The sequence below is a fragment of the Lethenteron reissneri genome, chromosome 23, assembly GCF_015708825.2.
Source record: "Lethenteron reissneri isolate LAM-NWPU_2019-01 chromosome 23, ASM1570882v1, whole genome shotgun sequence".
Classification (NCBI taxonomy): domain Eukaryota; kingdom Metazoa; phylum Chordata; class Hyperoartia; order Petromyzontiformes; family Petromyzontidae; genus Lethenteron; species Lethenteron reissneri.
In genome coordinates, this window is record NC_083801.1 from 1,901,280 (window position 1) to 1,915,546 (window position 14,267).

Consider the following 14,267-nt stretch of genomic DNA (forward strand, 5'->3'; position numbering starts at 1 on the left):
TAACTTGTTAGGTTTTACAGCCAAATTGTCACAACAGCGGTGAGTACGTGACCTGCAATGTAACGTCCATTGTTGTGTGGTGATGTTATTAAAAGTACATTTTGCTGAAATTATCGAGTCATTTTAAAAATAAATATAATGTGAAGGGGAAATACAATAATATTTTGGGGGCGTGAAATGGGTTCTGTTTTTTTTGGTTTTAACAGGTCCATAACATACGGAATTTACGTATTTCACACCGTCACTTTGTATTTCTTTTAAAATTGGTTCCGCACTGAGGCAGAAGCAACACAAGAGAATCAATAAACGCCACCGTGAAGCCTTCAAACGCCAAACACAAACATTAATGATTTGAAAAACAGAACAGAAATCAAAGGCCCTGGGCATGCCTCGCATTTCACAGTTACTTAATTTTCCTCGACCTCGCTGCCCTCAAAGGGTGGAATCTCAGTGACAGGTCAGGGCACAGAGGCGATCCCACCTTAGTGGCAGCTATAGGCCCACAGCAAATCCACACAAGTCCACATGCCTGCCACGCCAATTACAAGACAGTCCCCCCCCTGGTTCATCGATTGAGACGCTGCTGATAGGGTTTCTTAAGTGAGAAAACGTCTTAGGAACACAATTTTTTAATGCACTATGTGGTGTCAAGCACAACACGTCTTTTTCTATCAAAACAACTTCAGACAAATGTATGTCCGTGATTTTCGTGAACTGTTCAAGTCCGTAATGCGGGGAAGGAAAAAAAACTACTATGAAAGAAAAATGAAAGCATATGGGAGATGATTTGTTACCGGCAAGATAGAAAATAAATAATACCTCAGAGACATGATTTGTAACTAAGAACAATAGCACTGCAGGATTTTGACATAAATTAAAATGTAGATCGTAAATTTTGCAATATATCAGGGTGCTGGCTTTATAACGTCCACTTATAACGCGTTTATTTGCACACACGTCTTCAGCGAAAAAAAAACAAGAGTCAAACTTGTTTCACGTGAAAGTCAAGTGTACGTCTGCGACGCGTCATTGCCACCAGAGCACACCGAAGTTGATCTCAGGGATCAGCGAGCAGAGACGCGAGTCACCGTGGGTTTGTCAGTTTGACACGTGGCCATTCGCGACCAACACCTTCGAGTCACCGTGGGTTTGTCAGTTTGACACGTGGCCATTCGCGACCAACACCTTCGAGTCACCGTGGGTTTGTCAGTTTGACACGTGGCCATTCGCGACCAACACCTTCGAGTCACCGTGGGTTTGTCAGTTTGACACGTGGCCATTCGCGACCAACACCGTCGCAGGCGAAGGGACTCGTCGCAAACGACGTCGTCACATCGGACCCCTTTATTTAAGGAACGAAACGGGACGATTTCTCCACAGATCTGGCTGTCGCCTGATGATGTCGGTTGTATTTACTGGCGAAACGTCGTACTCGGACTCTAAATGTTGTGGATTTGCTCTCCAACACACCGGTGTTGCTGTAACTAGTAACGAATTGGCCAACGTTTTGTTTACGAGACAAACCTTACTAATGGGCTGTGTCGGGTGGCGGCGGGTTTAGCGACACATTTATATTTTTACGCGATATAACCCAACAACAACAAAAAAACCTCTGTTAAGCACCGTGGTTTGTGTCCGCGGCAAAAAATCGTGACCGGCAGGAATTTATTCATAGAGTGAGTTGCGGGGGTGGGTCACGTGTTGCTTTGTCGTCCTTCTCCCGCACCACCGATAACGATCACGGTTGGCTACGTACGGTGCGAAAGAAGTTCAACATACAGTGCACACACACACGTGTGTAGTATAAACGCAACTATTTATTACGGGAGCGATCGACAGCCCGGCGTGGTTCATTTTGTCAAGATAAAAAAATGATGGCATTGTTTGAATAGAAAGAAAGCGCGGTTATTTAACTGCCGTATCTTTCCATCAGATTTAAGATTTTTCACATCGGGGCTCACGCTGTCAGCGAACTATCCGGAATCAGCACAAGCGAAGTGACATTCAGGGGTGTTCACTTCCCACGTCAACAGGATGCTGTGTTTTGACCTAATTGCTTGCAGTGATGTCTCGTTGCTGTTGTTGTGGTATACGGGGGCATAGTTTTGACTCCATCGTTGCACGTTGTGAGGCCGTGTTTGCTGCGTCAATCTGCGTAGATAGTGATTGTGTGTGTGCGTCGAGTGATTGCGTGTGTCCAGTGGTTTTCTGCCGTACGGTGATATTTTTTCTTTTCCGCCGTAAAAAAATTTGCGTGGAAATACCACACAAGTTGGCTGCCGCCCGCTTTCATGTGACCGGAGCGAATTTCATTGCCCGTGCGTGCGTGCGTTCCTTCATTGGCGAGAGATCAATGTGCGAGATTACAACAAGCTGATGCGGTGTGGGGTAGTTTGAGCTCCACGAACAGTTCTCGCAAACAGCCATGCCTGCCCGAGCGACATTATGGACGGATGTTAAACATCGTTCCCTTGTGGCAATCGTATAAAGTAACCGTGGCTGTTCTGCGGGGGCTGGGATGTTTTGCACGGCTGCCTCTTGGCCACATTTACCAGAGCGCATTTAATGAATCAGCTCTCTTAATACGATTGATATCTAAAAGCCACGGAAAAAAAGCTTTGGAATTATGCGGGCATTTTATTCAGGATGAGTAAATTTTGTTGGGAAACCATATATCAGGCCACTTGTGAATTTAAAAAAATCATCCCTCGTGACCTGATTAGAGGACTGACCAGTGATGATGAAGGATTTAATTGCATCCTGTGCGGTCTGGATATTGAAAAATTACATCTCCCGAGAGCTATGTGCAAAGTAACCACATCATCGAGCACGTGTTGCCACTGAGCTGCTGAGTCTCACGTGAAGAGACTCCACTTGAACGTGAAACAACGTCCCTGATTGCGACACCTCGCCTGCTGTGGTCTGCAGGTGGATTACCAGATCCATCGTCTCGCTGCCTGATACAGCCAACGGAATCTGCATTGGGTTTGCTAATTCCTGGTAACACCGGAGAGCATTGCCTGATGTAAATTGCCATGCAACTTTAAGTTTCTGCATTACTGTTTCATATTGTGTAAAACGTGTTCGTCTTATGCTCCATCGACTGAAAGCAATTTTCGAAGGAACAAAATATTTAAAATAAAATCACCGTCCCAGAGCCTCCGCTTAGGCAACAGTGCTCCGGAAGTAGTGCACAGAGTCATGTATGGTGACTTGTGAATGATGAATTAAGATACTGATTACGATGATGACGACGATGATGATTCTCTGCCAGATTGATTTGGTCAGATGAGAAACAGATTACTGTAATGGGCTGCCAAGACTGGCGCCGAGAGGGAGCCTGCAGGAGCCCTCTCCCCTCCTCCCCCCGTCACAACCTCGCCGTGCCCTCCATCGCGGATGAGCCGAGCACTCCCGCTCGGGGCTTCAATCACTCCCACCATCGACCACCCGGGAACCAGGCCAGCTCCGTGCTGCAGCCTCCCCCACCCCCACGCGCTGCTTTCTGATTTTGTGTGTGTACCATGAAGTTGGCTCCCCAGCCTGCACTCGTTTGCGGGGCGCCGCGGTGCCTAGGAGATGTTAACAACCTCGCCGGGTACACAGGAAGTCGTGGATTCGATCCCGACCCGAACGCCTGCTGCTGCTGTATATTTGGAGTTTTCATGTCACTCTCCCCGTGCTCACGTGGATATTTCTCCATTTCCTTCGGGGTTTCCCACCACACTTAGAAACGTGCGTTTAAGAGTATTTGGCTGATGTCAATTTCCACGTGATAAGCCACTTCGTTGAGCTATCGTTTGTGGCCAGGTCGCTTCTGAAAAAGAGCTACATAGCTCAGTGGGCCTTACCGGGTAAAATAAAAATAGTTTAGTATTAAATAGTGTATAGAGAGCGGGTGATGCGCTCACGTGTGCAGCAAAAACTGGGGCGAGTGAGTCGATTAATCGACGAAAGAATATAACCGATTACTTTGTCGGAAGTCGTTGACTCAGGGCGCTTTACACATGCCTCTTGAAGGCGGGAAACCCCCCACAAGCCACGCCCAGAGTGACGCGGGGTATCGTGCAATGACATCACCAAGCCCCGCACATCACCTCCCGTCCAGTGGCACACGAGTTTTTCCACAACCTATTTCGTGTTATTTGATTATTGTGATCGTGATTATTCGATCATTCAAGTTCATTAATTGAACTAGGTACGAACTCAAGAGACCGGGATGAGTCACATCTGCGAGCGGCGACCTTGGCAATTCGTCTGCCGGTCGGGCTGCTGCTGCTGCTGTGTGCGATCACGATTGAGTAGTTTGCGGATCATTTTATGACTTGGCAAATTTGGAGCGCAACGCCGGCACAAAATGCTAATTAGCGCCAGGGGAAGATCCCGAGCGCCCACCGAGACGCGGTATTGCCGTGGTTGTTGATACACCCGCAGTAACAATCATAACGCTGTGTAAAAAAAAATGTGTTCCTGGGCAGTAAGTGTTATTTTCTAATTGCTTATGCCTCAAAAGTACAGAAAATGGCTATTATTCCCCACAAACTTTGCTTTTGTGACCAGGACTTTATGTGAACGAAAGACACAAATGCACACCACGTTTTCTCATTGAAAATAGGTACTTTTCAAAATATCACTGTCCTGGTCACAAAAGCAAAGTTTGTGGGGAATTATAGGCATTTTCTGTACTTTTTAGGCATAAGCAATAAAAAAACACTTAGTACCCAGGAAACATAATTGTGTGACACAGTGTAATCAGACAGCAGAGCCCGGTACATCGCTGCCCCGCTTTTCTGCCAGCACCGTCAAACGGCAGCGTGCCGAGGGTGCACGACGCCGGGAACCGGGCCATGCCACCATCCCCCCGGGTGGCCTCGCGACGAGGGTGACCGCGGGAGTGGAGCGGGCCCGTGCTGCGTTCGTACCTTGCCAGTAGAAGCTGCCCGGCCCCCCCAGCACCGCGGTCCCCGCCTACAAACACAACAAAAGTTAGTTTAGCAAGAGCTGCAGGAAATTCCATCGGAAGACCATCAGCTTGGCATGCACCCAATAGGCGGATTTTTTTTCTAGCTTCAACCAAAATAAATCTCTCGCTCGACACATAAACAAACACGCGCATAACGACCGATATCGAGTTAAATTCGCAAACCCCTAGACAACATTTTTTTTTCCGGTGACGTTTAACAGCGGGTGCAATAGTCGAGGTGAATGGCCACGTATGAAATTTCAGTTTGGAGCGGCGCTTGGCGTTAACAGCCAAGCGCCGTGCACGGCTTCAACCTCAGGCCGCCGTGACGCGAGCAAGCCCCCAACCCAACCCTCGCCTTCCTAAAGCAGACGGCACCCACAGGGGCTGTGCGTGCCCCTGGTGGTGCTCTGGTTCCTTGTGGACATGCAACGTTGAACTTCTTTGCCACCGTACGCAGCCAACCGTGCACCATTGGCACAAGGGGAGTACTTGCAAGTGAAACAGCTACATCCGTGCTATATCAAGATGCGTCGCGTTGAAAGTAACGGCGATTTGGGCGCCTGGTTTTTTTATGTCTTCGAGAATAAGAACGCAGCTATGCCGCGATTAGCCCGAATGTGCGCTTGATGTCAAGTTTCTGTGTACAACAAACACGTGATTGCGTACACCCAATGATCCGCGTACATTTTTTCGCATTGTTTTTTTTCCTACACAAAATACCGCATCCTCTGCCGTCGGTGTTTCTATTCCCAACGTTCTGTTGGCATCGTCACGAAGTGTTCGACTCTGGAACTCAAAATGACCGCAGCGCGTGGGTCGTTACGGGAAATGCCTCGGCAGCCCCGGGAGGGCTATGCCCTGGCGCTGACCATGCGTACACTCGCTATGTAACGCAAATCGAGCGTGGGGCTCTCCTCAGCGGCGCAGGCCACGGCGTTCGTGATGATAATACGGACGGCGAAGCGGATTCACAGAGAGTCACTCGACGGAGGCTTTGCATGTGCCAAATGTGTGTGGAACTGAGTTTACAGAAAAAATATCCGTGAAAAAAATTACGACTGATTATGCATTAATTATGTTTACGGGAATATACGGTATTTTTTTATTCTCGTTTGAAGCAGGGATGCACAGTACACAAGAGTATTGCTTTGTAGGCAAACATTAAGTCAAATCAAGTTTAAACATCAAGACGTTCTATTTTTGTTGAATTATTTCTGTAAAACTGTGACCGAAGTGACAGGAGGATTCATCGCTGAGGACGGAGCGCACAAACAGCTCCTTGTGTCGCGTTGCTCAACAAAGCAGCGTCCACACGCCCTGTCCCGAGGAGACGCTCAGCCTCCAGAAACCCCTGACACAGCGTAGTAGTTGTGCAGATGTTGACATTTAAAATACACTTTGGGATTATCCACCCCTGCACCCACCACCCCCAACCCCCAATTTCTGCACTGTGTGCATCAGAATGTAGTAATGTTTAGTTGTTTTAGCTAGTCAGCCATGAAAAATGTACACAGAGCGGAGCAAGACATATTTAACACGACTACAGAACAATATTTTAATGATGTTGACTTAACAATTTGGCTATTGCGATATACACCACGTACGTCACTCGCTGTAGCCGCGTAGATTCGAGTCATTATGCCTCCTTTATAGAACGACCAATGGCCAAATGCTCCGTCTTTATTGCCAGCCTAGAGAGCCAGTGGTGGCCATTCCACATTCGTACGTCAAGAATTACCACTGGCTGACCACCCAATAAGTGTCAACCATCGAACGCACGCGTGCGCGTGTGTGTATACGTCACACATACACGTGACACGTGACATCGACGTGTCTGTTGGGTAGGAGCCAGTGGTGCAAGTGGGTCACGCACAGGCACCCGGCGACCTGAATTCGATTCCCACAGTGAGGGATGGATGTCTCAAGCGATCTCGGGATACCCTTTCGATATCCCCGCATCGACCGCCACGGGGAGGTATGGCCAAACAACTCCCATGACCGACATGGCGTGGGGAGACCTTCATACAGCAGTGGAGCGACCAAGGGCTGTAAATGATACTAACTACTGTATTATTAAACATATCTCTCTCTATGCGAGTTACATGATTATTGTGCAACATTCGATCAAAATGCATGATAATTAATCACAGAACTTTAGTTCGAGCGCTTTATGACTCGGCCTATAATCCACCCGGGGATGATAAATAAAGTTTAACACGTAGCCTTTCGCGACCAATATCATCCATAATAGATCTGGCTGTCGCCTGATGAAGCTAGTTGTAATTACTGGCGAAACGTCGTACTCAGTTTGTAAATGTTGTGGCCGTGGTTCTCCAACACACCGGTGGTGCTGTACTAGTGACGAATTGGCCACGTTCTGTTTACGTGACAACCCTTACTAGTTGGCTGTGTCGGGTGGTGGCGGGTTTTAACGACACATTTATATATTTACGCGATCTAACCCAAAAACCTCTATTATGGATAAATAAAGTACCACTTTGTGGCAAGTCTATAATGGTCGTCCTACAGGGATAGACTGGCCTCCACCATGGGAATGTGGAATTTCCACCTCTGGCTGGGGGCCACTGGCAAAAGTTAATCACGTGCCCAATTTCTCGTTGCAGCAGGGGGACACTCAGAGCTGTGCCCCGTGAAGGTATAAAGAGGCCATTGAGAGGAGTCGTCGGTGTTTATTTAGGTGATCGCTTGTGACGAGGTGCTACTTGGCTTGTAAGGTGCAAGGATATCTTCGGCTTACGAGGTCAATTTGAGACGGCACTGGCTATTGAAAGGGTTCACATTCACGGCCTCTCTTAGGTGGAAATGTTCACGCGTACCCCGCTGTGCACGGGGACAACGGCCGCGATGAGGACGACATTCGCGCAGAGGTCACGAGGGGGGAGAGCTGCGTGAGGCAGGGGGCATCCGCTCTGGCGCCACGTGACGGAAAGGGGCCCTGGACACAACGAGGGTCACTGAAGCCACCGGCCGCCCCCACGACGCCGCTGTCACTGCGTCGCCCGGGGGGGGGGGGGTGGGGGGGGGTGGGGGGAATCATCTGTCTCTCGAATACGCTTTGTTGTTGTTATTTATTTATTTGAGACTGATCAGAGTTTGGAGTGGGGGGACCTGTAAGTTGCCCGGCCAGGTCTGTCAAGGCCCCCTCAAGTCATCTGGGAATAAAACCTCGCGTATCGATCGATCGCGTTAGCCCCAAGCGGGGGGGGGGGGGGGGGGGGGGTGAGATGGGGGTGGGGGTTAAAGAGGAAGGCATTCAATCTGTTTCCCGAGTTAAAATGTTCACGATGAATTGGTCTTAACGTGCGCCTTGCGAATGACAACAACGTCTTGGTCGGCAAATGCGTTCCACGTGTGCTCCTGTTGACTTACAGGCAACGGTGTCCGCATCGATGGCGGGGTTTTTTTTTATTTGCGGCTTTTATGCACCGCGCGCCCCAGCGAGGTGGGTGCTCCCACGTGCCAAACGGAGCGGCCGGCCTGGAATCGGGCGGCCCATGATGTTCCCAGTTTCGTCGTTTGCGTGTACATCTTGCGCGTGTTCGCCGCCCGCGAGTGCGTGGTTCGTGCCGGTTAGCACGGGGCGCGCTTCGCAGCCACTTACGTCCGTGAAATCGACGCTGAACCCTCCTTGGCAGGAGCCTTGACCCGGCGGGTCAGGATTGCCTAATGTGGGAGCACACAGAGACACCTCAATTATGGTCATTAGACGAACCGCGATCGTTTCCTCCCCAGACCTCCGCTCCCACCACATCCCCCCACGTCTGCTCTGCTCTGCTCGGCCCTGCCTGCCTGTCTGCGCCGTCTATTCCCACAGACCCATGCAGATTACCATCTCGACATTGTTTCTATAAGCGCTGTTTGGCACCACGACTTGCATGACTTGAATGCCAAACTGGCCATTTCCTGTCGGCTCTATCGCGTTGAACAATGATCCACTCGGAGATGTTTGCCCAGTCAGCAGCAACGGGCAATGGTTAGCCAGGGGATGCTGCTGCTGCTGCTTCTGCTGTTCCTCTTACGGGTTCCATCTTCTGAGCTCCCATGTTTGTCGCGCCCAGTGATGGCTGCTGCTGCTGCTGCTTGGACCTCACCCAGCAGTTGGACCCAATTCTGCATCCGCCTCCTTGACATCGCCAAGCGAGGGCCAATTAGCGAGCCACGTTCATTTGCAGGGTAATGCTGGGTAATTAGCTATCTGGGATATTTTTTTCCAGCTAGTCAAATTGACTGTGACACAATAGCCCACGCTTGCAAATTAAGGTGCATGGTCTGAAACATTTGCTCTGCGAGAGATGGCAGCCAGTGATTATAATTCTCGGGTTGGATTATCCGGTACTTAGAAGTTGCAGATATCAACCACAGACTTCATGCACACTGGCGCTGTGGCACTACCGGGCAATCTAAGCCATCTACATTCTGACCATTAACCCAGCTCAAAGACGCGCGCGAACATTTCGTGAAGCAGACTGCCAAAGGCATCTCTACTCGGAACTGATTGAGTTGGATGCTGACGGGGGGAAAGTAGGTTTATGTTCTTAACAAAAGTGGCCGCAATCGAGCAGACCACAGCAAGAAAAAAACCATCGGCAGGCAGAGCGTTCTCATCCTCGAGAGAGCCATGTGCGAGCCTCTGGACTCAGTCACGAATGATCACCGAGTCCACAAGGCCATTTGATTTGCAGCAACGGCGCCTGGGCTGGAGAGGGATCCGAGGGAACGATGCGACGACTCCTCATAGAGTTTCTGTTAAGTTTCCGTCGCCCCTGTGCGTTTCTTTGTGCCAAATCTCGCACCAAGGGTCATAGAGTGCTGTGGGGCAAATTATTTCATTGGTTACACACACACGCACGCGCGCACGCACATACACATATACACACACGCGCGCTAACACAAAAGACAGAGATCCCCCGTGTAGCCTTAACAGACTGTAGGGGAAAGTGCTGTTAGCGACCTACGAAGGCCGGCATGGCACACGAGGGGGTGGGTGGCCAGCACCACGCGCGACCGCCTTTGTCTCCCCAGTAGCGATGTTTACACACACTGCACCAGGAATAATCATTTGAGGCTGAATCGACCTAGGGGAGGCCCCGGACCGGTTCAGATATTTGTCACCGATGTTGGGCGTGAACGGGAATCTAACTCGGGTCGCCGGTTTTGTAGCGCCGCGCGCTAACCGCTGTACCACCGCTCCCCCCACTTGCCCCACGCGCGCGCAATTTCCTACGACAACCCATGCGCAATCCGTGCCATGTGGTGAGAATTACACGACGCGGATAATAAGTGGCGATAAATCAAGTCGCAGGCATTAGAAGCGGTGTGACGATATCCGTTCGCATTGCGCACGGCGCGCACACGCACGCTTCGTTGACGAACGTTTGAATGTTAAGCCCTGCGTCAATGTGTGTGTTTTTAATAGATTTTAGTCAATTGGGTTAACGATACGCTCGAGCGTAAATATTCAGAGGTGACCTTCACACAGCTCCGAAGCTCTGACCGACCACACAGGGTCGAACGCCACTGAGCGTGGCCTTCACCTGTTACATCTGGGCCGGGGGGGGTGTGTGACGAACCCCACGTTGTGCTTTTACAGTTTCAGGTCAACGCGTGGCGGGCGGCGCTTATTCATTGAAAAAAACTAAAATGTAAATTCATAGCAGCGGCTTTATCGCAGTTTCCTCCAACAGGATGGAAACATGAAATCCATACGGCGTCCCAGGAGGAACCCGCTCCGGCGACAAACTCGGCACGCACGCTTGAAACATCGCTCCCGCACTCCGTGTGCCACGCCCCCCACTCTGGAGCCACGCCCCCCCCCCACTGGGGCCACGCCTCCCACGCTGGTGCAGGGCCACACAGACACCACCAGCGCCGACCGAGAAGACGCAGGCGTGACGGGCATGGCAAATGAGACGACAATGGATCATCGACTCAAATCCCCACGCCCAATCCAGATGATGCACCAGATTATTGTGGCGGTGGCGGGGAGGTAAATGATCAAATGACGAGCCCAGAGTTCCTGGGGCAGGCCGGTGGGTTCAGTGACAGGCAGGCGGGTGGGTTGGATGACGAGGGGGTGGGTTTGGTTGGCTGGCAAGCGGAGGGGTTAGTTGACAGGCCGATGGGTTGGCTGGCAGGCGGGTGGGTTGAGTGACGGGCCGGTGGGTGGGTTGGGTGACAGTCTGCTGGGCTGAGCGACAGGCGTGTAGGCGGGGTGGGTTGCGTGGCAGCACCTACCTCTGCGGCAGGGCGAGTACTCGGCGAAGCTGCTGAAGTTTCCGTGCGCCACGTAGCAGGTGCCCACAGGCTCGCGCTCGCGCGCAGGGCGCAGCGTTCTCCAGCGGTAGAGCGGGGCACACGCCTGCCCGGCAGCACGCAGCGTCCCGCGGAGGACGAGAGAGGGTTATTCTCGCCGTGGGAGACAAGCGACGACACGACGACGACGACTCTGCTGCTCTCGTGCGGAGACTGCGGACGTTGTGTGTCTACTTTGTGTGGCTCGCAGAGTGATGGGGGCCTCGCGTGCCACGGCTCTCCGCGCTCGGAGAATCCGTGCACGGAATTTTTGTTACAACTTTTACATGGAATTTCTATTCTAATTATATTATATATACACTGTAGACACACACACACATATATATAATACCCATTGAGTCCCAAGATTATTTGTCAAGAGAACGCTCTGGATTGCGATGTTGGGAAATGCTATTTAAAAAAAAAGATATGAATGTTTTTCCTTACGTGCGAGAAAACTCGAGTTACTCGGATAAATGGCGCCGAAAGACGGGAAGAGACACACGCGTATCACAGGATAGTGACGATATTCAGAGACCTCATCACGTTGCCTGTGATGATGAAATGTGGGCTTGGGCAGGAGGGACATTAGTCATGAGACTGATGATAGACCGGCTGCCAAAGGGGGGAACAGACAAGCGAAAAACCTTCCACTGCGGTGATGAAATCCGTTGATATGGAGGAGCTAGATGGAATGCTGCCTCCGTGGGACCATGAGAGTTTGCCACAGCTCGGGAAGGCCTTGCTCCAGCAGTGGATAAAGCGTGGATGGTGATGATGATGATGGTGTTTGATGGGTCCAGGCTAGGTATATAATGTGAAGGCAATGCCCGTGCTGGAAACAGTTTCGATTTAAAGTTTTCGTGACTGCAGGGATTCATCTTCTTGGTTCTTTCGGTAAAGTAACGTAGAAGGGAAATAATAAAATAATAAAAATAAAACATAATAAAATAAAATTCTCACGACGTTTCGGCCACAACGGGTCCTCGTTGTGGCCGAAACGTCGTGAGAATTGTATTTTATAATGTTTTTTTATTATTATTTTATTATTTCCCTTCTACGTGACTTTACCGAAAGAACCAAGAAGATGGAAACAATTTGTTGCAATCTTTTTTTAAATATCAACCACGGTTGATGTTTAGATGTAATAACCCTGGAAATAGTTATTACAATCATAATAATAAACACGTACATTTACCGTAATATGTAACGGAAAAAAATTCTGCTCTGGCCCGAATATTAATAGATTATCATCGTCTGTCTATGGATGGAATTACAGCGGCATACTGCGAGAAAAAATCACTTAGGAGACACAAATCAGGCTGTGAGCTGCAGTCGGCCAATCCACAGCTTTTTTTCTCCTTCTGTTCCACGTGTCAGCACTGATGTGGAAAACTCATTACCGCCTCGCCGTGCGATGTGTCCAGGTGGTTTCTTGCTCATGTTTCACCGCTTCAAGTACATTTCAATCGGCTTCTGCTTTTACTGCCGTTTTCGGTGGAGTCGCGCGTTTGCGAAGTGGAGTCGCGCGTTTGCGCGACTCCACTTCGGAGGCGCAAAAGGCGCCGTCGAAGCGAAGCCGCCGATGTTTTGATTTCCTTCGGCTGTCCCCCCCCCCCTTCGTTTGCCGGTCGTGGCACGAGCGATGCGACGGTGCCCGGCCCCCCCCCCCCCCCCGCCGGTGACGCGCGGGACGGGAGAGCCGCTCACCATGACGCTGGAGCGGAGGGCGCGCAGACTCGCCCCGAACCACTGGCGCGACTTGTAGTCCACCCTGTCCCGGACGCCCGTCGGCAGGGTCAGCATGCGGTCACCTGCACAGAGCGTCAGACGCCGGAGCTGGATGCGAGCGATTGACTGCACGTTTCCCGCGACGCGCGCGCCGCCCACCCCAGCACCCCGCTTGTGTAGCGCTCGGGCCCGGGGCGGGAGCCGCGGTCACGAGCGTTTGAATTTCGCCGGGCGTCCCTTCGGACGAGACGCGCGGGCCCCTTTCTCCAAAGCAGCGGGGAGCGCGCGTCTCGCCGTCCGGACCATCTGGACACGCGGGGGGCCGGGTGGCGTGGCCGTTTGCGAGCTCGTCTCCTCGGGGAGCGGGGGGGGGGGGGGGGTCCGCGGCCCGACGGTCGACCGCAGTTTCATTTCCACGGCTGTGCATGTAAAGGGGTTCGCGCGCGGCGTTTCGTAGGGATCACAATTTTTTTACTACCAAACTATTTTTTTTATTTCACCAGGCAAGGCCCACTGAGATAAATAGCTCTTTGTCATAAGCGACCTGGCCACAAATGATAGCTCAACGAAGTGGCTCATCATGCGGAAATGTATTGCAGAAAAATACTCTAAATGCATTATTCTAAACGTGGAGCGAAAAACCGGAGGACCCGGAGAAAAATCCACGCGACAATCGGGAGAACGTGGAAACTCCAAATATAAAGGCACCGTCAGGGTTGGGATGCAACCCACGACCTCCTGTATACCAGGCGAGGTAGTTAACATTTCACCACCGTGGTGCCTTAAGAAAAATACCCCGGAAAGTAATTTGCAAGTGCAAGCCAGCCACTGTAAGTGTCTAAAATTCAAATTTCTAAATTACCCGGAAGTCAATTTAAAAACCATTATTATAGTCAACACACAACTTTTTAATGGGCATTTCTCCGCAGATTATTTGAGCAGATATTTTTTAAAAGTTCTGACTTCTTTGACACTCATCAGCACGGTGTAGCCTATGAAACAAACGCAATCCGGGTCGCCTGGTGGTATGGGCAGAGCCCTTCGTGAATACAATGGAGCCGTTCACCAATGTATTTGTGTTGAGACGTTTGGTCTATTTACATTCACGATAAACACAGCCAATCTGTTCTCTTTGCTTCGTTGGCCTCGGGGTTTTTCTCGTTGTTTTTGTTTAACCATATTTCATTTAGTTACTTTTCATTTGCAGACACAAACACATCGAAGCAATGGCGAGTGTTTTGTGCAACGAGTAAATACG

At 50.6% G+C, this 14,267-nt stretch overlaps 1 protein-coding gene across 1 annotated transcript in view; it reads right to left on the bottom strand.

The window, feature by feature from the left end:
- Positions 1–14,267, bottom strand: part of LOC133345827 (integrin alpha-8-like) — a 126,482-nt gene that overhangs the window by 98,840 nt on the left and 13,375 nt on the right. Inside the window, exons 3-6 of the mRNA XM_061556844.1 lie at positions 12,989–13,092; positions 11,222–11,345; positions 8,589–8,650; positions 4,923–4,968 (exon numbers count right to left, since the gene is read on the bottom strand). Of these exons, the coding sequence (XP_061412828.1) occupies positions 4,923–4,968; positions 8,589–8,650; positions 11,222–11,345; positions 12,989–13,092 (336 nt within the window). The remainder of the gene's footprint in view (positions 1–4,922; positions 4,969–8,588; positions 8,651–11,221; positions 11,346–12,988; positions 13,093–14,267) is intronic.